This window comes from Thamnophis sirtalis, unplaced genomic scaffold, assembly GCF_051295495.1.
Source record: "Thamnophis sirtalis isolate CommonGarterSnake01/CBP01778 unplaced genomic scaffold, rThaSir2_p1.2 scaffold_3, whole genome shotgun sequence".
In the NCBI taxonomy this organism is placed as follows: Eukaryota; Metazoa; Chordata; class Lepidosauria; order Squamata; family Natricidae; genus Thamnophis; species Thamnophis sirtalis.
Genome location: NW_028261383.1, coordinates 45,770,804 through 45,796,391, shown reverse-complemented (window position 1 = coordinate 45,796,391; position 25,588 = coordinate 45,770,804). Strand labels below are relative to the sequence as shown.

At 38.0% G+C, this 25,588-nt stretch overlaps 1 protein-coding gene across 2 annotated transcripts; it reads right to left on the bottom strand.

Annotated features, from left to right (window-relative positions):
• Positions 1–3,246: 3,246 nt before the first annotated feature.
• KBTBD8 (kelch repeat and BTB domain containing 8) lies at positions 3,247–25,365 on the bottom strand. Of its 2 annotated transcripts, none has more exons than XM_014053500.2 (4): positions 25,225–25,365; positions 18,098–18,308; positions 14,112–15,226; positions 3,247–7,850 (listed from the first exon to the last, which is right to left on the bottom strand). In XM_014053500.2, the coding sequence occupies exons 1-4, from the start codon at positions 25,238–25,240 to the stop codon at positions 7,387–7,389; spliced, it is 1,806 nt and encodes a 601-aa protein (XP_013908975.1). In that variant the 5' UTR covers positions 25,241–25,365; the 3' UTR covers positions 3,247–7,386. The 2 variants fall into 2 exon arrangements, with proteins under 2 accessions (XP_013908975.1, XP_087564979.1); XM_087708853.1 differs by lacking the exon at positions 25,225–25,365 and adding an exon at positions 21,972–22,038.
• Positions 25,366–25,588: the final 223 nt, after the last annotated feature.

The window sequence follows — 25,588 nt, the reverse complement described above, 5'->3', positions numbered from 1 at the left end:
CTTTCAGAGATCCTGGAGCACCAGGAAACTGCCAGAGGACTGGAAAAGAGCTGATGTGGTTCCAATCTTCAAAAAAGGAAAAAAAATAGATCCAGGAAACTATAGACCTATCAGCCTGACTTCAATACCAGGAAAGATTCTGGAAAAGATATTCAAGCAACGAATTAGTGAACACCTAGAAGTAAACAAAGGAATAGCCAAAAGCCAACATGGATTTGTCAAAAACAGATCATGTCAGAGTAATCTTATTGCATTCTTTGACAAAGTGACAAAATTAGTGGACCAGAGGAATGCCGTTGATATAGTTTACTTGGACTTCAGTAAGGCATTTGATAAGGTAGACCATAACCTACTACTAGATAAAGTAGAAGAATGTGGGTTGGACAGCATCATCACCAGATGGATTCGTAATTGGCTGACCAACCGCACTTTACGTGTAGTCCTCAATGGAACTGCATCTACATCAGTGGGTCTCAACCTTCCTAATGCCACGACCCTTTAATACAGTTCCTCATGTTGTGGTGACCCCCAACCATAAAATTATTTTATGTTTTCTGTTTTTTTTAAAAAAATATATGTGTTTTCCGATGGTCTTAGGCGACCCCTGTGAAAGGGTCGTTCCACCCCTAAAGGGGTCGTGATCCACAGGTTGAGAACCACTGATCTACATTGAGGGAAGTATGCAGTGGAGTACCCCAAGGCTCTGTTTTAGGCCCAGTACTCTTCAACATCTTCATCAATGATTTGGATGAGGGAGTTAATGGGGAACTCATCAAATTTACAGAAGACACCAATCTGGCAGGAATAGCCAACACTCCAGAAGACAGGCTTAGAATACAGAAGGATCTTGACAAACTTGAACATTGGGCACTATCTAATAAAATGAAATTCAATGGTGAAAAGGGTAAAGTTCTACATTTAGGCAAGAAAATCGAAATGCACAGGTACAGTATAGGTGGCACCTTCCTCGATAGTAGTAACTGTGAGATCTTGGAGTCCTAGTGGACAGCCATTTAAATATGAGCCAAAAGTGTGCAGCAGCTGCCAAAAAAGCCAACACAGTTCTAGGCTACATAAACAGAGGGATAGAATCAAGATCACGTGAAGTGTTAATATCACTTTATAATGCCTTGGTAAGGCCACACTTGGAATAATGCATTCAGTTTTGGTCACCACGATGTAGAAAAGATGTGGAGACTCTAGAAAGAGTGCAGAGAAGAGCAACAAAGATGATTAGGGGACTGGAGATTAAAACATATGAAAACGGTTGCAGGAACTGGGTATGTCTAGTTTAATGAAAAGAAGGACTAGGGGAGACATGATAGCAGTGTTCCAATATCTCAGGGGTTGCCACAAAGAAGAGGGAGTCAAACTATTCTCCAAGGCACCTGAGGGTAGAACAAGAAGCAATGGGTGGAAACTAATCAAGGAGAGCAGCAACTTAGAACTAAGGAGAAATTTCCTGACAGTTAAAACATCAGTGGAACAGCTTGCCATCAGAAGTTGTGAACGCCCAACACTGGAATTCTTTAAGATGAGGTTGGATAGCCATTTGTCTGGAACGGTATAGGGTTTCCTGCCTAGGCAGGCGGTTGGACTAGAAGACCTCCAAGGTCCCTTCCAACTCTGCTATTGTATTGTATAAATCAAAAGAAAGCTGGAGCAAAGTTGTTTCTCTCACAAAAGAAGAAAGCAGTTGCTTTCTTTTTGTCAAAAGACAAGACCAGAATATTTAATTCACCCTTGAAATTTCTACCGCAAGAGTCATTTTAATATTTTCATTTGATCTCATTGTTTTTCTGCATTTGATTTCCTGTATTCAATGCTATCTTGAAAACACTTGTGGGAAATGTTCAGCAGTACATAATATTACACATATACACCGTGTGTCAATATTACTATAGGCAGTCCTGCACTTACAACAGTTCATTTAGTGACCGTTCAAACTTACAATGGGACTGAAAACAGTAACCTATGACCGTTTTTCATACTTACGACCTTTGTAGCATCCCTATGATCAGGTGATCAAAATTCAGAAGCTTGGCATCTGACTCGAACATATAAAAGTTGCTCTATCCCATGTGATTACCTTTTGCAGCTTTTTGACAAGCAAAATCAATGTGGAAACCAGTTTCATGTAAAAAGCCAGTGGTGGGTTCTGGATCATGTTACAACCGGTACGCTGCAATGGGGCCGGGCAACCACATACTCGTGGGCTGTGCACGCATGCGCACCCACTGCCTGCAATGCTCCAGCTACCCAGCAGAGCATCACAACAGGCACCGTATGCTGTGTACGCATGTGCAAATGGCCCAGTTGGGTCAAATACAGCTCAGGAACGTGGGTGGGTGGGCCCTCCGAAGCACTGTACCGGAACGGTGCCTGCTGCTCCCAGCAGGTACTGGTATGTCCATACCGGGGCGTACTGCCCGCAACCCACCACTGTAACAAGTGTGTAACTAACTTGTCAACTGTGATGATTCGCTTAACAACTGTGGCAAGAAAGGTTGTGAAATGGGACAAAACTCATTTAACAAATGTCTCACTTAATAACAGAAATTTTAGACTCAGTGATGGTGATAAGTTGAGGACTACCTGTATTTACAATAGTTCCAAAATTTTCCTTCCAAACAAATCCAAGGAAGGTAATCTCTGAAGTCCTTGGTTTCATGGACAATGCAAAGGCCATTATATTTTTCAGGTTTGCAAACCTTAGATATCGGTGCTTCCAAAAGAGAGGAGGGTAACAATTTTTTTTTGCTGCAATACTCATTGCTTTTCCTCAGCAGTTAATTATGGGTTGAGGGAGAACATTTTGCAGCAGGGTGATTTACAGCAGAGAAGACATTGAACAGTGGGAACATCAATTCCTCTCTTAAGAAACAATGAGTACATTGGCATTTGGATATTACAACTGTCCAAGGTGGGAAAGAGAAGATCTGGAAAAAGCATCATTTGATATTTGGATGACATGGGCCAAGTCATATGAATCCAATCCTAGCTTACCATTTCCCCTCAGAACATCACTTTGAACAATCCATAACCGAACTGAGGAATGCTTTTGAAAAAAATAATAATTGAAATGTTCTTCAGAATCTGAAAACTGAAGAAAAGGGAGGAGGATGGGTCGTTAGTAGTTGTACGAGGCAGCTCTCAAGAGAGGCGGTCCTCAGACCTTAGCCAATACAGATGTTCTATAAACCTAAGAGAAAAGCTAGCAAGAGCAATAAAGCTACTGGAAACAAATGCATTTGAACAACAGGTTTATTATAAGAAAATTAACATGACATTACATAAAATTGCAAAATTGTGCAATTATGGCAAAATGTTTAAAAATCCACGCATTTGCCCTCAGAGGACTACAGTACTTCTTTACTAGCATACCTGAGCACTGAACATCTGATACCATTTCTAAACAGATTTTGGAGCTTTCTGATATTACACAAACCACATATACTGCATACAGAGGAGAGCCGGCTTGGCAGGTTGGAAACAACCCACCAGGTGGTAGTCCAGCTGCACAGCCTTGCTCCACTTCTGTGGGGCAAGTGCAAGATTGTGATAAATATGCAACAAATGTGCTTGGTGGATTATGCCTTTAAAACAACAAATTGTGGAATTAAAAAATGAGAATGTTTTCCATGTCTGTTTTTAAAATGTATGTAAAATAGAAGAGTGATGTACCAAAAATAAGCTAAATAAACAAAAAGAACAACAAAGAATATAAGTAGAAATATCAAATGCAACAAATGAATCGCGTAGCACAATTATGGGGACTTATGTCCATCTGGTCTCACACTGTGCAAGGTTCTTTCAGAATTATGTTACTCAGAAAACAAGTTTATACAGGAAATTTCCTATTAGATAAGTTAGAAGCATGTAAACAACTAAATTCCTCAGTTAATATTACTGTTTAAATAATTATTCATGCGTAAGACTCATGGTATTTCAGCCCCTGGAAAAAATTTCAAGATTTAACTCTCAAGCACTGTAGTCCATAGCCTCTCACCCTTCCCCCTTCCCCCTCTGAATGGTTAGACAAAGATTTTTATTTAGTGCAGATTAAAAAAACAAAAATTAAGATCAAACCTACTGCAGAATTAACCACAGCATATTCTATTCCTATTCATCACATGACAACTTCATTTGCTAACAAGCTAAGTTCTTAAATTTCAAGTCCGATTGACACTTCTAAATAAATACAGAAGATTGTCAACAAGCAGCAATGTGTTTTGTAAGGTTTTTTGAAAATGACATAACACTTTTTTTTTGCAAAAAATAATGCAACATTAAGGGGAGGGTGCTTCAGAAATTTTGCAGCTAAGAGGCTTACAACAGCGCAAATACAGCCAAGTAAATAATAGCAACAATTACATGTATGATAACTAAACAATTTTATACGAATGCCAAAGAAACCATAACTTATTTAAAAATTCAGTCTTGGCAAATACACTTAAGACATCAAAACCTTAATCATCCATGTACAGAAAATCTAAACTCACTTCTAAAGTAGCAGGTTAGTGCCTTACAATGTTGAACTGCAGCTTAAACACACTTAAGTCAGCTTGGAAATTAATCCTACAGCATCCAAAGAGCATTTGCTACTCTTCAATCATTTTCCATTATTATTTTCCAATTATAAGGGTAAACTACATAGCCTTACACTCCTGAATGAAACAATGTGAAGCCAACCATAATATGTAGCACCAATTCCTATCTCTAGTTGGCGGCAAAGAGGCCAGGGGTCAAGATTAGATACTGTTGACTATGCAGTTTTGCATTACTGAAGTTTCCCAACCTGAGCACTATTGAGACAAGAGTTAAAAATGAAGTTATCAGCTTTCATAACACTAAGTAAAGTACCAACTGCAATTATCTAGCATGTATTCGTGTTATCTTAATGTGTTTAAGCAATAATAATACAAGAAACACACACACACACAGATACATACACACATCAATGTCTAGACTCTAGACTAATGTACCTCCAGCATGGTATATGAAAAAGCCCAAAGAAAAAGCTGCTTGCTGAATCTCTGGAAAATGAGGTATGTAACAGAATGAGGCTTTTTTATCCATTTAGTTTCACAGACATGTTTTCTACATATAATATTGTGCAAGACTGAAAAGATACAAAACCAAGTGAGATAGTATTTATCTACTGGGGTGTGTGAATCATATTTATCAATCTGTGGTTTTAAATTTTCTATCTTAACTAAAGGTTGATTGATCTGACTCAGTCAAAAGTAGAGACCCATTGTAGAAAAAGGACAATTTATCATTTAAAACAAGCCTTAAGCTGAACCAAGATGAAAGTCAAGTATATTTCTTTCTTGAGGATCAATGTTACTCTAAGAATTGCCAGTTAGCAAATGCATTCTCAGATGCCCCAATACTATCTAGAGATGAAAAAAAAATGACATGAAGAATTCTAAGTTATTTCAAATATGAAAGCAGAAATGTAATATAAAAAGTTATGGACTCTGTTTTTCAATTCCGCACATATTTTTATGGTAGATTTCCAAAAATAACTATCCTAAGACTACAAAGAAAGCTCAGTAGTGCAAACTTTCACATTACTCCAGAAGCAAATGGAACTGGACATGCTTTTACATTGTTGAATTGGAGTGTAGGAATATATTTTTTGGAGTAACAACTCACCAACAATTCATGCCAAATTAGCAATAGTGGAAACAATAAATACGTTAGTTTGCTTTACTGTTATAAGAACGCCCAATATTACATACTCCCAACAGCTACCTATAGCAATGCATTCCAATACATTAACTAGAAGTTTATGGTCAACTATGTAGAACTGTTTTAAGTTACGCTGTCAAAATTATCGGAGTATGGACAAAACAAAGTGCTTTTAGCGCTTAACTTTCAAAAGATGGAACTATTTCCAAAAGGCCATTAAGACTATATGTTATCTAGGAACCAGCAACATATAAGATATTTAAATAAAATAGGTGTCCACGTACAAAGCAGCAAGTGTATTTAAGACTCAAGACATTAATACTACCCACTGCCTTGCATAGCAGCTACCCATTTGACCTATTTTGGACTTACAAATATGAAAATTGTACTAGCACCAATGGGTTTGAGCCCTTTATGGAGTGACCAACCTATTCAGCTGCTTTTGAACTTCTACATATAATTGGCAAAAATAGCTCTCCTAATACTAATGGAAGATTAAGGAGCCACACTTAAAATTAAATCTACAGAAGAGAAGCAATGTAGCCATCTGAAGTAGGGCAGCTCTTTCTTAAATGGGAACTTATATTCTCCTGTGACTTTAAATCCATTTCTTTAAAAGCTGCACATAAGATTTTAGACACCCCTCAGCAAACTGTAGGTTTCAATGAAGCCCTATGTGAGGAGAAGGTGATACAATCTCTGATACAAAACCCACACTTTCTCTCTGCAAATATGAATGCACACTCTTTATGTGCAGCTGTTTACCGATTCACAATTTTAAAAAAATAGCAAGCTATAGCAATTCTGCAATGAAAAGAATGGGGTTAAAAAATCCAAAAGCAAGAATAGAAACACAGCTGACAAAAGAAAATATTTGCAATCTGTTGTTTTTGCCAAAGGAAATGTTACAATGTACACCAGGTTAAAGGAACATTCAAACTGCCATATTCACAATAATCTTACATTAAATCTGTAAACAACTGACACATAAATAGTAATTATACATTCAAATTTGCAGAAAGATCTTAGGAATTTTGTACTATGTAGATTATGTCACTTTTTCTTCATTTAGGGACTAATTGAAATACATTAGTTGCCTAAACGTTCACAACTAACCAAAGTGTATAAACTTCAAATATTTCAGTACCATTTCAATAAATGGAAGAGGGATGGGTATTTTTATTTATTTATATACTGTCACCAAATCGAAAATAGCAACCCATCAATATTGCCTCAGATTTTACCCGTATTTAAACAAGAAGTCACTTCAAGCTTGATCTCTTCACCTTTCCTATTCATATTCAATTTGTTCTCATTATAGTGCATAGTTACACAATCCATCTCCTCTTTCTTTTAGTCAAACTGTCATTCTAGATAGAATATGATCAAATGAGAAAACGCTGATAATTGCACTTTGTAAACCATTCCATACTCTGCAGGAAAACATCCACTAAAAACCTAAAACTAATTCCCTCTCCCCGCTGTAACCTTTAAAGAGCACCCATTCCCACATATATGTAGATATATGTACGTATGTATGTATGTATGTATAAAACCCAAAAGCTATCAATTTCAGCTCACATTAAATACTGACAGGAATGCATTTTTCTTAAAAACAGATGTTTCTGGTAGCATGGAACACCAAAGTCACTAAGGCATTTTACCAATGAAAGGGAGAGGGGAGAGGAGTCAAATAACTTTCTGAAGACACTGTGGATACAATTTAGCAACAACACATTCAAAATGACGTCCAAGGTCCCAAAGCTTATCTGGAGTTTCATACACTTTCTGCCACTGGTCATTAGCTTCATCATATTGATAAAGAGAATTTTTCCTGCTGGTTCTGAAGACGTGTTCTTCAACTGTGACTTGAGTAGCTCGAACAAACAAATTAAGTTTATTTTTCAAGACAACAAGTTTAATATATGGATTAATGGACTGATCACATGGAAAATCTTTCTTTCTAGTCCACTTGTTCAATTCAATGTCATAAGCCTCTACAGTAAACATACGTTGGTGGTTTCCACAGGTTCCAGCAATGTAGTAGATAGAGTGATTGTAGACAGCTGCCAAACCCTGGATCCTAGGCACAGTCATCGGAGTCAAGAAACCCCAATAATCTTTTCGAGGATCATAGCAGAGGAAGAATTCTCCTAAGGGACAGAAAGGAAGGGAAACTAAAATGTAAAGAACTTGCCTTAAGACACTATTAAGCAACCTCCAAAAGAAATGGATTAAGACTTCTATTTTCCTCAAAGCAACTCACCCAACCATATTAAGAACAATTTCTAATGAGCTATCAGATACTTGTGTATCATACAGAAAATAAAAGACTTGTCCTAAAATATTTCTACAAAACTATGCCATACCAGAAAATATTTACTTACTTGCTTATTTATTAACTTGTATACTACCAAATCTTGTGACTCAGAAGCCTCGAAACTTACAGGGTTGTAAACCACATCTGTAATTTTGAGGATATCCCTGCCATTATGGGAAAAGCCAATTATAATACATTCACTGAAAGAAAAGCTTTTTTATTTTAATACAGCTTTCAACGAGAGCAACATAGAACCATTTTCAAACAAAGGAAAAGGTCTAAACCACTTTGACTATGATAAGTCAAGTAATGTTTGAAAAATATATTTAAAAAAGAATAATGTTAAATTAATAAAACATTTAAATATTGAAGTTCTTTCTAATTAGAAAAACCAAATAAAGGCAACCTTAGGCAATCTGGTCCCAAAATAGTTGTTACTATATAAATGTCTGGGTGAACAGGTATGAAATGTTTTCTAAAGGGATGTGTGTGTGTGGGGGGGGCACTTTCACATCTCTTAAGAGGGCATTCATAACTGGGCCATTGTGTCTATTAAGGCCTTACTTCTGGCTACAAAATGTGAGCCAAACTCACTAGTGGGTCCACAAGTAGAGTCTCCTAGCTGATTTTTATACAGGAGTTTGATGAGGGAGGGAGGGAGATCATATTTTAATTAACTGAGTCTTAGGCAAAACTGGGATTGCAGCTCACAGGAAACCAATGCAGTGCACTTCAGAACTTGTGATATGGACCCTTTCTTTAGTTATATCTGTTCTCTGTACAACGTTCCTCGTCATTTTCAAGGTATCTCTCTCTACATGACAAGTGCATTGCAGTAATAACCAATCATATAGTTGTTAAAGCACAGACCACTAAGAATAGGCTATCTGTGTTCAAGAAATATTGTAGCTGATGTATCAGCTGAAGCTAAGCATCAGCCCTTCTTGTTATTAAGGTCACCTATGCCTCTAATGACAAACTGGAATGAAAGACAACCTATATATCGATTCTTTCAGGTTGCACTACCTCATCCAATACTGACCATCTTCCCATCTCTGGGCCTGAAGATCACTTCAGTACTTCTACTTTATCTAGATTCAGCTGCAGTTTGTCATTCCTCGTCTCAACTAGAGGCAACACTCAAGCACCGGTTCCATCTCTTCTGATTCATGTTGGGGGGAAAAGCCAGAGCTGAATGCCATCAGCATAATGATAACTCCAAATCTCTATAGATGACCACCTCTGGCAGTAGTATGCATTAAAAAGGAGCCAAACAGCTACTCTCTGGTGATCATTCCTACACGTAGGAATGTTAACAAAGTACCTTTGGTTTGAAACCCACTGAACCACTCCAGTGATGTGCTGTAGTCAGCTATTGAGTGATTCAAGAGAGTCAACATAGTAATACTTCCCATGGTTCTCTTTTGAAATCAGGGCAACCAAAGCTATTGCTATGTTATTCAGAAGATGACATAAAATGGATCAGAGAAATGTAGCTGAATAGGCATCCTCTTCAGCAACTTGCCCACGAACAGAATATTTGCAACTGGGTGGTTGGTTTAAGCTTCAAAGGTTCAGGGACAGGCTCTTCAAGGCAGTTATGCAACCCTCAGGTTAAAAGACAGTGATTCCTCCCTGGAGGCATGCAATCATACTCTTCCTCCTGGAACTTAGTAATCACATTGAATAAGGGCAGAGTTAGTTACCATATTTTTCGGAGTATAAGACACACCTTTTTTCCTCAAAAGAGGCTGAAAATTTGGGTGCGTCTTATATATCGAATACAGCACTTTTGCCTCCTGAAGCCCCGCCCCCTTCACCAAAATGGCTGTGGATAGCCTTATGAAGACTTTCAGAGAGCTCCTGGGGGCTGGGGAGGGCAGAAATAAGCAAAAAAATGGGGCATTTTTGCCCCCCTCCAGGCTCCAGCAGCACTCTATAAGCCTCCATAAGGGTATACATGCAATATTTTTGACAAAAAATGGGCCCGTTTTTGTCAAAAATGGGCCATTTTTTGCTTGTTTTTGCCCCCCCTCCCAGGAGCACTCTGCAAGCCCCTCCAAGGCTATTCATGCCTTTATTTGAAAAAAAAACGGGCCTGTTTTTGCAAAAAACAGGCCGTTTTTTGTAAGTTTGCAGAGTGCAAAAACTTTCCCCGCCCCCTTTCGGAAAGCTCTTTAACTGATGAGAATTAAATTGATCATGTGATATGCCAGCAGAAATAAAGTCTTAAGGTTTGTCAGTGATTTCCTTCTCCAGCACATGTATAAATACACCTGGAAACATCTACCTACCTACCCTCTCTCTCCCTCCCTACCTACCTACTTTCTCTCTTTCTCCCTCCCTATCTACTGTATTTCTCTCTCTCTTTCTATTTCTCTCTCTCTCTATCCCTCTACCCACCTACCTACCTATACACACTCTCTCCCTTCCTATCTACTGTATTTCTCTTTCTATCCCTCTATCTACCTACCTATCTCTGTCTCCCTACCTATCTACTGTATTTCTCTCTCTTTCTATTTCTATTTCTTTCTATCTCTCTACCTACCTACCTACCTACACACACTCTCTCCCTACCTTTCCCTATTTCTCTATCTCTATTTCTCTCTTTCTATCCCTTTATCTACCTACCTACCTACTCTCTCTACCTACCTACCTACTGTATTTTTCTTTCTTTCTCTCCCTCTCTATCCCTCTATCTACCTACCTACTTTTTAAAAAATTTGTCTCTTCAAAACCTTGGTGCGCCTTATACTCCGGTGCGTCTTATACTCCGAAGAATACGGTAGCCTATCCCTCTAATTATCTGGCTGCAGTAAAAAAAACTGATGTTACAATCTCCTAGCAGATGCGGTCCCAAAAACTCACAGGAACAGCGGTAATTGTGACAACAAATTTAAAGCATATAGTCATATGAAATGACTTCTCCATTTTGGCTTTCTTTTTGTAAAATAAATGACAACATGGTGTAATATGTTATGTGTTGTTCTTTATTTGAGGTTGTACTTACCTACTTTTAAAAACTGCTAAGGACCAGATGATTTTTACTGTGTCCTGATACGTAAAACCATAGAACTCAAAGTGTGCTTTTTTTCACATGACTATATGTTCAGTTCTTTTCTCTAAATGCCTGACAAACCTATCCTGGTTGGCTACTGAATAGTCAGTCAAACCTTTTTAAAGACAAAACTTGAGTAGCCTGGTCATAAAATGAGAAAACCCTGCTGGGGACAATGTGAACGCAATGATATGGAAAAGCAAGGTCACCACTACAGGCAAGTTTAAATGCTGACCTGAACTATTGAATTATTGAATTCACCATAAGACCCATGCTTTAACACCCAAACTAAGTCAGTAAAGTGAGGAGAAAGAATAGCAGAAGTTTCACAAAATTTGTTCTATAAATTATCTACATATAAGTTAATAAAACACAAGTATTATGCCTTGTTCATTAAAATGTTAACAAAATAACAATAGCACTTAGACTTAGTATACTGCTTCATAGTGCTTTACAGCCCTCTCTAAGTGGTTTAATATGCTAACAGTCAGCATATTACCCACAACAATCTGGGTCCTTATTTTACCAACCCTGGAAGGATGGAAAGCTGAGTCAACCTTGAATCAATCTGGACCAAACTCCTGGCAGTGGGAGTCAGCCTGCAATATCGCATTCTAATGATCGTGACACCACAACTCATCAAAATAAATATATTCATAAGCTTTAAAAATTCTAGTCCATTGGAAACATCAACCATTTTTATTAAAAATGAGTGGCTCCCCACTGAAAACATAAAGTAATGAAGTGCAAAATCTTTATATAATCCTGCCTATAGATCCTTTTAAAATCTAATTTTAAAATTAGTGTAAGCTATATACTTAAAAACCACTCTAAGATATTTTATATAATATCAATGCATTTCAAATATGTATCATATTTTTTTAAAAAATAATTAAGATACTTATAATAATAGAGCCAAGGTGGTGCAGTGGTTAATTGCAGCACTGCAGGCTACTGCTAGATCAGCAGGTCAGCGGTTCAAATCTCACCGGCTCAGGGTTGACTCAGCCTTCCATCCTTCCGAGGTGGGTAAAATGAGGACCCAGATTGTTGGGGGCAATATGCTGACTCTCTGTAAACCGCTTAGAGAGGCCTGAAAGGCCTATGAAGCGGTATATAAGTCTACTGCTATTGCTATTGCTATATTATAATACAATAATACAATACAATAGCAGAGTTGGAAGGGACCTTGGAGGTCTTCTAGTCCAACCCCCTGCCTAGGCAGGAAACCCTATACCGTTTCAGATAAATGGCTATCCAACATCTTCTTAAAGACTTCCAGTGTTGGGGCATTAACAACTTCTGGAGGCAAGCTGTTTCACTGATTAATTGTTCTAACTGTCAGGAAATTTCTCCTCAGTTCTAAATTGCTTCTCTCCTTGATCAGTTTCCACCCATGGCTTCTTTTCTACCCACAGGTACTTTGGATAATAGTTTGACTCCCTCTTCTTTGTGGCAACCCCTGAGATATTGGAACACTGCTATCATGTCTCCCCTAGTCCTTCTTTCTATTAAACTAGATATCCCCAGTTCCTGCAACCGTTCTCTTCTCTTTGTTTTGTTATGCAAATTCACAGGAATCTTCAACTTTATTGTCTTCTATATTTACCTTACATCACCACATTAAATCTGTTCCACTAGCATTTAACCAAAGATTTAAAAAAATCACTTCTCTAAGGAGAATATATTGGTTCTAGACATGCAACTGCTAATCCACAACCCATATTATTCAGCTTTAAGTCTATCTTTTTTGTACCTCTACTGAAAAGTTGGCACACGTACATGAGCCAACTATCACCTATTCAACACACCTGGATGTTAATAATTTGGGAGGATGAGTCAGAAAGCATTCAGTAGAGACCTTTCCATTTATTGTGCAAACAGCATTTAAATGTTTGGTACAAATAACAAAATAATAGTTCAGCTGTAAAAATAAATCTTTATCTCTTTTGGTTTACTGACTTCATGAAAGCTGCGTACTGATATTATCACAACTGCAATTTTTATATTGCGTCTTTTAAGATACAAATCAAGTTGTTTAAAGCAATACTTTAGAATGTTTCCCACACGTTAATTAATAGTAATGACCGTGTGAGGAGAAAAGGAGTCCAGTACAAGCAGCCTTCTAAGATGTCTTTAGATTCAGACGTTCATGTGAAAGGTTTGCAAACAAAATATGCAAGTTTTCAAGCACATGTTTTTAAACCAAAACAATTTGAAGACTGTTGGACAAGCTCAACTAGGAATATGGTATGAGGATGAGGATATTTATCTCCTACCTTCACTATGTCCATCTGAATTCAGTCCTGACTACTATTCACTATTGAAGGAAGTATTAACTAGTGCCAAAAAGGAGTTTCCTTTCTATGCAAATAGGTGGTGTGTATATGTAGGTGTGTTGGGAATGGGATGATGATAGTAATTCAGGTTGTGGTAAGGGCACAGGGTTAATACTCTTTGTATCAGAATCCTATAATTGGGTGAGCTTCTTGCTCTCCTCTTTTTATTGCTAATTATTACATATATCTGATCTCCAATAGTCCAAACCATGGACTATTGGCCCAAACTATACAGGCTAGGGAATTCTGAAAGTTGCCTAAAAGTAATTAAGTTGCTATGGTTGAGAAACACTGGTCCGAACATTATAAAAAATTGTAAAGAAAAAGTAAGATGAATGAGGGAATATTACTTTCAGAAGTAGATCTATGTATATACCACCTTTAAATAGCATTCAATTATACTTCTGTCAGTGGTTCTCCCTATTTCCTACAGAGTTAAGTAATTCCTATTGTAGGTAATATCAAAGCATCTCAATAGCAAGCCAAAATATTATCATGTATAAAAACAAGTGGTATGCACCATAGCATAATTTACCTCTGCCTGGATATGAATAGGATCATCCATCCTGTATGGTACAATTAGCAGGGAAACTACCAGCAACAATCAAGATCTAATGAAATTACTCTTCTTCCAATACTGCAATTGTCAGTGTTAACTTCAAATCTCACCACATCCCCCACACACAAACCATCTTACCCTGTAAAACATAGATATTGTCTTTATATTCCACAGCATTATGAAACTCCATTGCTACAGGCATTGGACAGACAGCTGTCCAGCAATTCTCTCGACCATCGTAACATTCCACGGATTTCAGGGAGTTGCGCCCATCTCCTTCATAAACTCGACCACCTATTGCGTACAGTTTACCACAGCAATGAACCAGTTTGCAACCTATCCGGGCACGAAGTAGTGGAGATTTAGGGATCCATTTATTGCCAGAGTGATCGTACAGCCAAAAATCACTTTCTGCTCTGTGGTCTATAGAAACCTCACTGCTGCTAGGTCTGTATCCTCCAGCAATGTAAATGTCATTGTCAGGTGAGACGAGAATCCCAACTTCTCTTAAATCGTTAGGCGGTTTGCATAGTTTGAACACTCTCCCTGTAATGGAGTCTAAACAAGGCACTGTTTGTTTCTTTCCTGAGTGTTTGTGGGCAGCATCAAAGCAGATGATCATTTCTGAAGCAGTCATTCCAAGCCTCTGGGTATAGCCATTGGCACCACTTTGTTCTTTCTGTACAGAGTTTTGGGCTATAGCCTGTGCAAACATGGGAGGAATTTTCTCTATGAATGCTTCATCCAGTAGGGGCATACGGATGCATTTGGCAAAAATTTCTGGCAGATGGTCTTCTCTTTTACTAGGCTCATGCTCAAACCACCTTATAATGCTTTCATAGACATGCTCTTCTTTGTCAACATTTAAATCATTGCTGTCCAATATGCTTACAAGTTGGTCTTTCCTCAAGTGGAGAAACTCCTGTTCTTTGGTGACACTCAGGAATTTTTTACGAATGTAATCTTGAGATCTGATTTTCAATTCCTGATGTCCGTAGTGATCAGCAAAAATAAACACCCCAATGGAGTTCTGTGGGTCCAAGTGACTGATCATATATTTAGCACACTGATCCTGAATGGAAGGGATCTGGAAGATACTAGCTGCAGTGAACAAAGCTTGGACGTTGGCCTCTGTCAATGTTATTTTGGAGGTATATGCGTAGTTCAGTACTAAATGCATGGATTCTGCTTCAACACCAACAATCCGAACCTCTTTCTGGGTACTCTCAGTAAGGCCGCTAGTGAACATAGATCTATAAAATGAGGATATGCATACAATTAATAAAAAGTACAATTAATGTATCAACCATCATTTCAACTGTTATTAATACTCAGACTTAATTTTCTTTGCAAAACACATTAGACTTTAAATGTCAACAGAATCCTGACTTTGTTAATATCTTACCATTAGATTTTTAACACATTTATATTATTTGAGAGTTGTAGAACACTTATATGCACGCTACTGCTAAAAATAAGGATTGCAACATGGATAATCAAAATGCTTTTTGCAACCATTAAGAAAGAATTGCCTACATTGTCTGGATTTTCTATATACCTGTTCCCAACAATGCAGACTAAAACGTTTGCAACTCCTGCCTCAATAAATTCAGTGTTTTCTTACATTGTGTACACCATGGAAACAAAACTCTAGAACAGCTACATCATGAATGATTACGTGAAGAGTTGTTATTAGCAACTGGCTTATCTATACCACAAAGCACAGATTTGGCTTGGTAAAAGTCATGAGAATGCTTGAGCAAGAATAAATCTTTTTAACCCTAAAGAATTAAGCCACAACCCTAGAAAAATGTACCAACATAAGTCTCACTGAATTCTAAAAAGGCTTCTAATGAGATATGTATAGGATTATAATACAGGTGTTGAAGTAAACAAACACCATACTTGTAGCAGGTTGGGATGAGTTTTGATGTGTAGTACAGAATAATTCCTGTTTTTTTAAAAAAACAACTATTCAGTTGTTGTTTTTTCTTTCTTGAAGTGACTCAAACTGGGCAGTTTGGGGGTTTAGTATCTGTGGTCTGACAGATTTCCTGGTATTTTGCTAGTTATTGTGGCAGTCATCATCAGAAGAAATTGGCTGTCTCGACCACGGTCACAAAACTCTGCAGCTAAACATTGCACAATAAATACAAGTGTGAAAGCTTATTCCAGTATAGACTTCCAATTGCTTTGAACTCAGAAGTATGTGGGATTAAATTATTGGAAACAGATTACATCCATATTAATATTTCTTGTAAAAATAGCACTTGTAGGAGGTGCTATAATAGATGATTCAGATTTTAAAAATTCCCAATGTCACATTATTTAACAGAATAATAGAATTAGATGGGACCTTGGAGGTCAAGCAGAAGAGCTCAAGCAGGAGATCCTATACCATTTCAGACAAATGGTTGTCCAGTCTCTTCCTAAAAACCTCTAGTGTTGGAGTACCATAACTTCTGAGGGCAAGTTATTCCACTGTTTAATTGTTCTAACTATCAGGAAATTTCTTCTTAGTTCTAGGTTGCTTGATTAGTTCTCATCCATTGCTTCTTGTTCTGCCTTCAGGTCCTTTGATAAGATAAACTATGTGAAATGGTTTATCTTGCTTTAGAATAATTTTGGGGGGATCAAACCAAAACAGGGCATCCATTCACAAGAACATTACCCAGGCATTTCACACACACTGTGGCGTTACTTGTGGCAACTGTTTAGATAGTTTTATGGATTTTATTATTCCTATAGTGTTTAATGCATATCGGCACTTAGTATAGAAATGTAATTAACAAAGGAGATGATTTGTAGCTCAGAGTTGACATGAGGAGTCCTTGGTGCTCTCTGAGCTTGCTTGTTTCCTTGTAGACGTTCATTATCCAAACTAAGTAACATCACCTGACTGAAATGTAATTTACCCTCTCTCCTCTTATGGGGAGAACAGTAATTCGGATAAGAATTTATGTTGCTAAGTTACGTGGTCATAAAGCATGACATCCCATAATTGCATCATGTAGTGAAAGCATTCCTAGAACTTCCTGCTGCAGTCATTAACCAAATTCCAGCAGTGAAGACCCATCCCATACAAGCCATTCTAGGCTTGGTTCCTCCCAACCCCAGCCTCGGTTCTTCCAAGGTAAGGGACTGTTCAACTGCCCCCAACAATTATTTTTCCCCCTCTGCAAGGCTCCAGTGCTGCTTACTATGCTGAGGCTCAGGGACATGCTGCTTCTGCGGGCACAGGTGGTATAGACCAATTCTATTGGAGTGAACCAGTTCCATATATTTATATTTCCAAATGTATGTATAGATGTACAACAATTATTTTAGAACAGAAGCTTGCATTTGCACCTTTCCGGCTCCAAGTGCCTGCCAGCATGAGTTCTGCTTTGGCTCACATCTTTCTTTTCTCTATCGCAAAGGAGGCATAATTTACATTAACTTTTGCTGTTCCTGGCCTTTTCCAGTAATGGTGCCTACAAGTGCCAAAGTAATGGTGATGCCAAAGACATAACTAGAAGTCCCATAGACCTGATTAATGCACTGGAAAAATATACTTTCAACTCAGTAACCAACTGTATGGCAAGAGGTTCATATTAATCTCAAAAAAACTTTCCTATGGCTCCATTAGGAAACTTAAGCGCATTAAATGCTATTCTTTGCTTATCTATTAATTTCAGTTTTAAACAGTCAATTGTAATTTCTAATAACTTTCTAGGCTGGGAAAGAGAAATAGTGATTTGAATTATTATACAAAATTCTGTCATGTTATAAAACAAGTGAAAAGCACATTAACAATACATGTGATCCAACTTCTGCAAGTTGTCACAAATAGTAGAAATATCCAAAATGCCCTGCAAATAAATTTGGGGAAATAATTATAGACCCTGAACATTCAGAAGACAAGAAATGAAGCAGTTAAAAATAGCCAAATGACTCTAACAGCTTTAATTCCTATGTTAATGTAGTAAATAAAAGAATGCTAGTATATGTTGGAAAAAAATCAGACTGTTCAAATGATTTAATCTGCTGCCCATTCTGTCTCTCACAAACACACATATAAATACCAGAACAAAAATACATTACTTACAATACAAATAATAGACTAAAAATAAAATATTATATACCTAAAGTAAGGACTGATTGCAGCAAGGACATTTCGATGACAGGAAAATGTTTTCCCATGATCCACTTCTACCACAATATCTGTCAGTTGTCCTTCATCATACATCATTTTGAGCTGTTGGAGAATGCTACAAGCATGAAAAGGATCAATCCCACCAATGGCTGTGCTTGAAGAAGGAGTTCCATACAATGTTTGGGTAAATTTGCTTTGTTCTGGTGAAAAATTGAAATAAATGATCTTGAGAAAGAATGGCACATATGATCGATTCCCATGGATCAAGACGTGAACCGTATTTCATTAGATGTGAATGCTGGGAAATATTCTGTACACCGACAAAAGTAGAGATATCTTCCCAAAGTTTGCCAAATAACACCTCACACCCTAAATATTTGTTTAAAAAACTATCTGCACAATTCAAATTTTTGAATGTTGAAAAAAACAAACCTCAGTACATTGCTAGGATATCTGTTCAAGATTATACATGGAAAATTTTATTTTTATCATTCTGCAAACAAGAAAAACAAGAAATATTATATTAGAGGTAAATATAATAAATATATTATTTTAAGATCCAATCATTTTAGATTGTATTTTCTATACTTTATATTCTCTTGCTCTTATGTGTTCATTATTTTCTGACTTGCAACTCTTGTCCATAGCAGAGTAACAGAATAACTGAGTTAGGAGGTATTCTAGTCCAATCTCCTGCTCAAGCAGAAAACCCTATACCATTTCAGACAAATGCTGTCAAATCCCCTTCTTAAAAACCTCCAGTATTGGAACACCTGCAACTTCTGGAGACAAGTTATTCCACTAATTAAATATTCTAACTTCAGGAAATTTCTCCTTAGTTACTGGTTGCTTCTGTCCTTGATTAGTTTCCACCCACTGCTTCTTGTCCTGCCGTCAGGTACTTTGGAGAATAGCTTGAATCCCTCTTCTTTGTGGAAGCTCCTTAGATATTGGAGCATTGCTATCATGTCACTCCTAGTCCTTCTTTTCATTTAACCTAGACATATCCAACTCCTGCAACCATCCTTATTTTTTAGCCTCCAGTTCCATAATTATATTTGTTGCTCTTAAAGAGCCTCAACATATGTTGTTATATTGTGGTGGCCAAAACCAGATGCAATATTCCAAGTGTGGTCTTACCAAGACATTATAAAGTGGTAATAATAATTCAGGTGATCTTGATTCTATCCCTCTATTAATGCAGCCTAGGACTCCACTGGATTTTTTGACAGCTGCAGCATGCTGCTGGCTCATAGTTAAGTGATTGTCCACGAGGACTACTGTCCACCTAGTAATTTGAAAGCATGCAAATGCAAGTAGATTAATCAGACCACTTCAGAGGAAAGGTGTGTTCTATGTGCCTTTGGCATGTAGCCAGGCTGACCACATGACTACGGAAAACGCTGGGAAAACGCTGACTCCATCAGTCAAGAAATGGAGATGAGCATCACATCCTAGAGTTGGACACTATTGTACATGGAAACCTTTACCTTTAACCTTTTACCAGTAGGACTGCAGGATTCCTCTCACAGTTACTACTATTGAGGCAGGTATCACCTCCTCTGTACCTGTGCATTTGGTTTTTCTTACCTAAAAATAGAACCTTATTTTTTTCCACCATTGAATTTCATTTTGTTAAGATAAGAGCCAGTGTTAATTCTGTCAAGATGCATCTGTATCTTGAGTTTATCTTCTGGAATGTTGGCTATTCCTGCCAGCTTGATGAGTTCCTCTTCTACCTGCTCCTCTAAATCATTTATGAAGATGCTGAAGAGTACTGGGTCTAAAACAGAGCCTTGAGATGCCCCACTGTATATTTCCCTGCATGTAGATGCAGTTCCATTAATGACTACACGTTGAGCATGGTTAGTCAGATGATTATGAATCCATCTGGTGGTGATGCTGCCTAACCCACATTTTTCTATCTTATCAAGTATATGTTGTGGTCTACTTTATCAAATGCCTTACTGAAGGCCAAGTAAATAATATCCACAGCATTTTGCTAGTCCACTAATTTTGTCACATTGTCAAGGAATGCAATAAGTTCACCAATTTTATCAGGAGAGTATCTTATTGATGTTGCAGTTTCAAAAACATGAAATAGGTTTAAAACAATAGGATGCATATGAGAAAACTAGTAAAACCAGTAAATGTCAAAACCTTTTGTTGGTAAAATATCTGAATCTGCTTCAACTTTTGACTTCAGCTTTGAGATTTGAGTATGTCTTTAAAGCAACTGTTTCTGTAATTATATCAGGATGTTTTCCTTCTGCCCACACGCAAGAGTGATAAAGTATTGTTTGTTTGGTTAATTCTGGCTGATAAGAGCTACCAGAGGAAGTCTTAACAAATTAGGTGACAAATATTGTTAATACTTACAGTAATTGAAAGAGGTTACATTATTTTCTAGAATAGCGCTGTAAGATACTTGCTAAAGAAATGAGCATTAAATCCCACTACCACAGATAACTAGTGTACTGTTTCCATTCTTTCTTTTTTCAGTAGTATTTTAGAGCTAGTAATAGCTCAGGGAAGTAGATTGCAGGAAGCACTCCAAGTTGGGCTTGCACCTAGTTTGACAATAGGACTTTATTTATATTTCACATGTTTGGACCACCCATAGAGTAAGAAAGCTTACTCTAGGAATTAGCCAAAGGAAAGAACATTCTATATACCTCATGCTATCTCACTTAGGGTCTAAATTTACAATTATTATATGTCTGATTGCTCTAAGAAAGTAAAAGGGGTTGCACACCCAGATTTATTACCATAAACCTATTAATAGGTTCAATGTTTCTATATTTACAGCACTTATTTTTTAACTGAAATAATCAACATGCCATATAAATCCTCAGGAATCAAAGTACTAATTTTCAGTAGAGGCAAGACTAATTGGAAGACGAAGTAGCGTACTGATGTTTGGAGATAAATAAATAAATCTCCTTTTGACTTAATGTAAAATGAAGCACATTCAAAAAGTAGCTAGAAACTAGAATTCGGAACTCATCATACTGCAGATTCATTTGATGGTCTAGCTTTACTGAGATTCCTTCAGAATACTGTGATCTTTATTCGCTCATTGATTACTCAATGTAAAAGATTTCCAAGTGACTTTTTAAAATCAACAATATGACACATCATAAACACTTGAGACAAAAACAAAGAAAATGATTATCATGGATAACTTATTAGTATTAGGGGCTAACAACTATTTAATCTATATTTATTTATAATAAATTTTATATACCATGATTTCCTAAGACACAAAGCACTCTTAGGAAAGAGGTAGTAAATAATAACCAAAATAACATAGAAAGTATAAGGTACATAATAAATAACATGGAAATTCAAATAAAAATGCAAAATTAATGAACAGTAATCATGACACCTTTAGCACCCAAATATTTTGTGAAGTAATAGGTTCTTAACTGCCCTCCTAAAGGTTAAGAGGTCAGTCACACTCTATACTCCAAAATACCTGTTTCAGAGTTTGGAGGCAACTATAGAGAAAGTGCAACACTAAAATTCCTTAATGGTACCCTCAAAATGTCCTTATGTATTAATCTATTGATACTTTCTTGTCTTGCTCATTAGGATCTCAAGAGGAAGGCTTGCTGGAAATTGCAAGCTAATTAGATGGCCACTTGGTCTAATCGAACAGGGTTTCCTTAATTCTCTAAACTTTAGATTTCAATATTTTTTCAAACTAAATATTTCCATCCAATTTTTTTTATCAATGCTTGTGAAGATACTGAAGTGGGAGGTACATTCAGCTTTTTAAAGATCAATTATTAACAGTAACCAGCAGTTCAGAAATATGCTACAAAATAGCGATGAAGACATTGTAAAAGTCTTGTCCACACCTACAGAAATCAAAATCACGCAATGATTTTTTCCTATGACACTTATGGACATGAAAGTTAAAGGATGTGGAATAAAGAGAATGTTGAACTTCAGTGTGGGAGAAGACTCCCAAGAACAGATGGCTGTCCTATCCCCCTAAATTCAAACAAATAGATCGTAGAAGAAAATTATTCCAGAGTTCTCACTTGAGACACAAATGACCAGCTGAAACCATCTTATTTGGGATACTTCATGTGAAGTACTTGCTTTTCGAAAAGTATGTATCTGAGAAAAAGGGAAAAAACACAGATAACCACCAACAAGGTGGAATGACTTAGTTACAGTGATGATGAGGGCACTGCTGGAGACTTGAAGGGTCAGGTTTGGAATAGATTGTCCTGGAGAAAACCAGTGTTTGTGGTTACTAGAAGTCAACATCAACCTGACTGTACATAATGTATGAATTACAAACCATACATTTTCATACAATATGCTGTTAACTCTAAAGGACATCTCAGAAGAGGCTGATGCAGAGATGAGAAGGAGAGCCTATTCTGTGTGCATGGAGCACAACAAGATTGCTGAAGGTCACCCAGTAAGAATGTACAAAATACCAAGATGTTGTATTTGACAATGATTAACATTCCTTTATTGAAGATGGATAGAGGAATTCACTTATGTGAAAAGGACTTAAAACTTCTGTCTTCTGTCCCAGCTTTAAAATCAAGTCACTGCTCTCTGTGACCCAAAAAATGTTCAAATCCACATATTCAGTTTTCTAAAGTAAGAATAGGGCTGTACTCCTTCTAAAAGAAGCTATCATTTTGGGTATGTTGTTGATCCTCATCTATTAGTAAACTTGCAAGGATAGTTTTAACAAGAATCATGTATTATGTGAACTGGTAAAATATGGTAAGCATTATTCATGCAGTGTGCTCTATAAAACCCTATCCCAGGAAAATGTCCCAAATATGTAATTGGCAAACAATGCAGCAACTAGGTTGCAACACACAAGGGATCATAAACCTATATAGAAAGAATTGTACAAGCTATCAAATATTACTTGGCATCATTGGTACTAACTTTAAGACCTTATGTGAGTCGAGAGGACTTTTATCTTGCTTTACTCAGAGAACATGAAATGTTTTCATTTGGGAGTTGTTTCTGGCATTGTCTTCTCATTGTCTTGATTTTAGTGTGGATTTTTATTTGTTAGCAGTTTTGAACATGCAACATAGATGATAAAATAACAACAGAATAATACATTGACTCTTAGCACATCACCAGAAAGAACACTAAGCTAAGAAATATTTCAGAATATCTGGCAAAATGACAATCAAGCAGTATTTCAATATAAAACCAGATTTGGTGATAAAGAAATGAAAGAAGTCAGTATTCCAAGAGAAGACAGATGACGTACTTGAGGATTTTACAAATCAGGTTCTGCTGCTTTTTAATCTAGAACATACAGTAGTAATATACATAAAGGCAAGATACTCTCAGGCGAAGCTCAATGCCTGGTGACTGTAATTTTTGTGTCAATTTTATGTTATGGAAATTTCAGTAAGAAAGTCCTTTAGTAAGGAGGACTTTCTTACTGAAAAAAACAACAAGAAAAAAACCAGAGAAAAAGTCAAGTATTGACCTACTTGTTACAACAAGGAAGGCTAGAATGGCAGTTTAGTGGGAGTATTTTATACTTTGCTGGATTGCCTTTTGGAATTGCATAGAATGCCTAAGAAATGTGTGAACTATTAAGCATTTCACACCTTAACATCCCATTTTTTGGCATTCTCTAGATTTCCTAGGCATTCTACAAAATGCCTAACTTTGATAGTAACAGAAAAACCTCTATACATATTATCTATAAATATATCTTCTTCTAGGGGTTCAGGAGAATGCATGATTACAAAGGCATATAGAAAGGCAGGGGCACACACTCTCTCTCAATCCCAGACCTCCCTTGGCTAAACCACAGAATCTGAAAGAGACCTGCAGTTTGCACATGTAGATTTGCTCCAGTATAGGAAAGTCTGGGATTAAGGGGACAGGGTGGAGATACAAAGTGTGGGGTAGAAGAGGAGGCGCAGTGCCACCAATCTCCACACTTTTTACCCACTCTTCCCCCACCACCACCACGTGCCTTCAGAACAAAACCCAACTTCTCTCTCAACTTTCCTACTATTTGTAAATTGTGAGATAAAAAAAGGAGAGGGAGGGAGGAGAGAGAGAGAAAGAGAGGGAGGGAGGGAGGGGAGAGAGAGAGAGACAGAGAGAGAGACAGAGAGAGACAGAGAGACAGAGAGACAGAGAGAGAGAGACAGAGAGACAGAGAGACAGAGAGACAGAGACTGTCTGTATCTCTCATTAACTTCCTGGTTTTAAACATGGTCTAATTAACCCTCTTGAAACGTGGCTTCTAAACTCTTGTTTTAACTTCTTCCTATCTCTGATGACGTTCCACTCCAAAAAAACAAAGGGCTTCCTCTTTCAAAATGACTGTATTTTCATTTCTTGGTAGAGGAACCTGTGGCTTGCCCCCGTTTCTGTGCTACAACTTCTGGCAACCATCAGCCATGCTGGCAACAGGTACGTACTCCCGCTGCCATTTTTTGTTTGTAGTCCTCTAACTAACCCAAATTTAACACCTCTGTGCTAATGGGACTGAAAAAACTGAAGCCACCCCGCCCCTCCTCCTTTCAGCGCCTCTCCGAGACCAAGTGAAAACAGGACTCCCTCAGGAGAGTTTCTAGTCCTCATTTGTTACAAAATGAAGAAAATTGTTCAATAAAAAATATTAAAATGTAGGTTTCTAGTCCTCATTGAAGCGATGAAAGTCTGTCAGAAAACGTCGGGTTACTTCTGAAAGAAACACCCACCCACCCCAATCTAGAGCATTTCTTTCCCTGGATGACAGCAGGGGTGACTGACGCTCGCCTAAAAAAATACCCCCACCCAAGTATTATCCTAAAAGCCTACGGCGACCACTATATTGGGGAGGGGATAGTTTGGGGGGGGGGGTTGGGGGGGAGTGGGCGGAGTTGTCATTAACAAGAGTTTGAAAGAAAAGAGCGAATCGCCCGGCCTCCCTCAGTCGAGCCACCCCCTCCCCTCACAAAGAGGGTCCCACGGGAGGCATCCCGCCCGGCTCTCTTCCTCCTCCTCCTCCTCCTCCTCCTCCCAAGGGCCCACCGGGCAAGGCCTCGAAAGCCCCTCGCCCGCTTGCCCCCCCCCTTCTCCAACCGCCTGGAGGCTCCAACCCGCCATGCCCACCTCCTGTGGCAGCCATACTGTAGGGGAGGGGAAGGCGGGCCTCAAGAGAGTCTGCCGCTACCGGAGGGGAACCGCCGCGGCTCCCGCCTTTCCACCTCCGTCGGCCGCAGAAAACGCTGCCGCCGCCTCAGTGGTGCTCGCCGCCTCTGTCGGCTCGGTAAAGAACGCCCCACGAGCGCTAGACGAGCCGGGATTGGCGAGCGGCGCCGGCTCCGAAGAGGTTGCTGGGAATTGTAGTTTATTTTAATCTATTAGCCCTCCCTCCCTCCCTCCCTCCCTCCGAAGGTCCAGTTGCCAACGTCCCGCGAATTGCACACTGGGAGTTGTGGTCCTTTCAGGGCAAGGCTCTCTTCGTCAGTGAATG

Coding starts and splice junctions, on each gene's coding strand:
- KBTBD8 (XM_087708853.1), bottom strand. CDS start 22,023: ATGTCCATAAGTGTCATAGGAAAAAATCATTGCGTGATTTTGATTTCT. Junction 18,309..21,971: donor CGTGATTTTGATTTCTGTAG/GTGTGGACAAGA, acceptor ATTTTTCACCAG/AACAAAGCAAATTTACCCAA. Junction 15,227..18,097: donor GCAATCAGTCCTTACTTTAG/GTATATAATATT, acceptor CTCATTTTATAG/ATCTATGTTCACTAGCGGCC.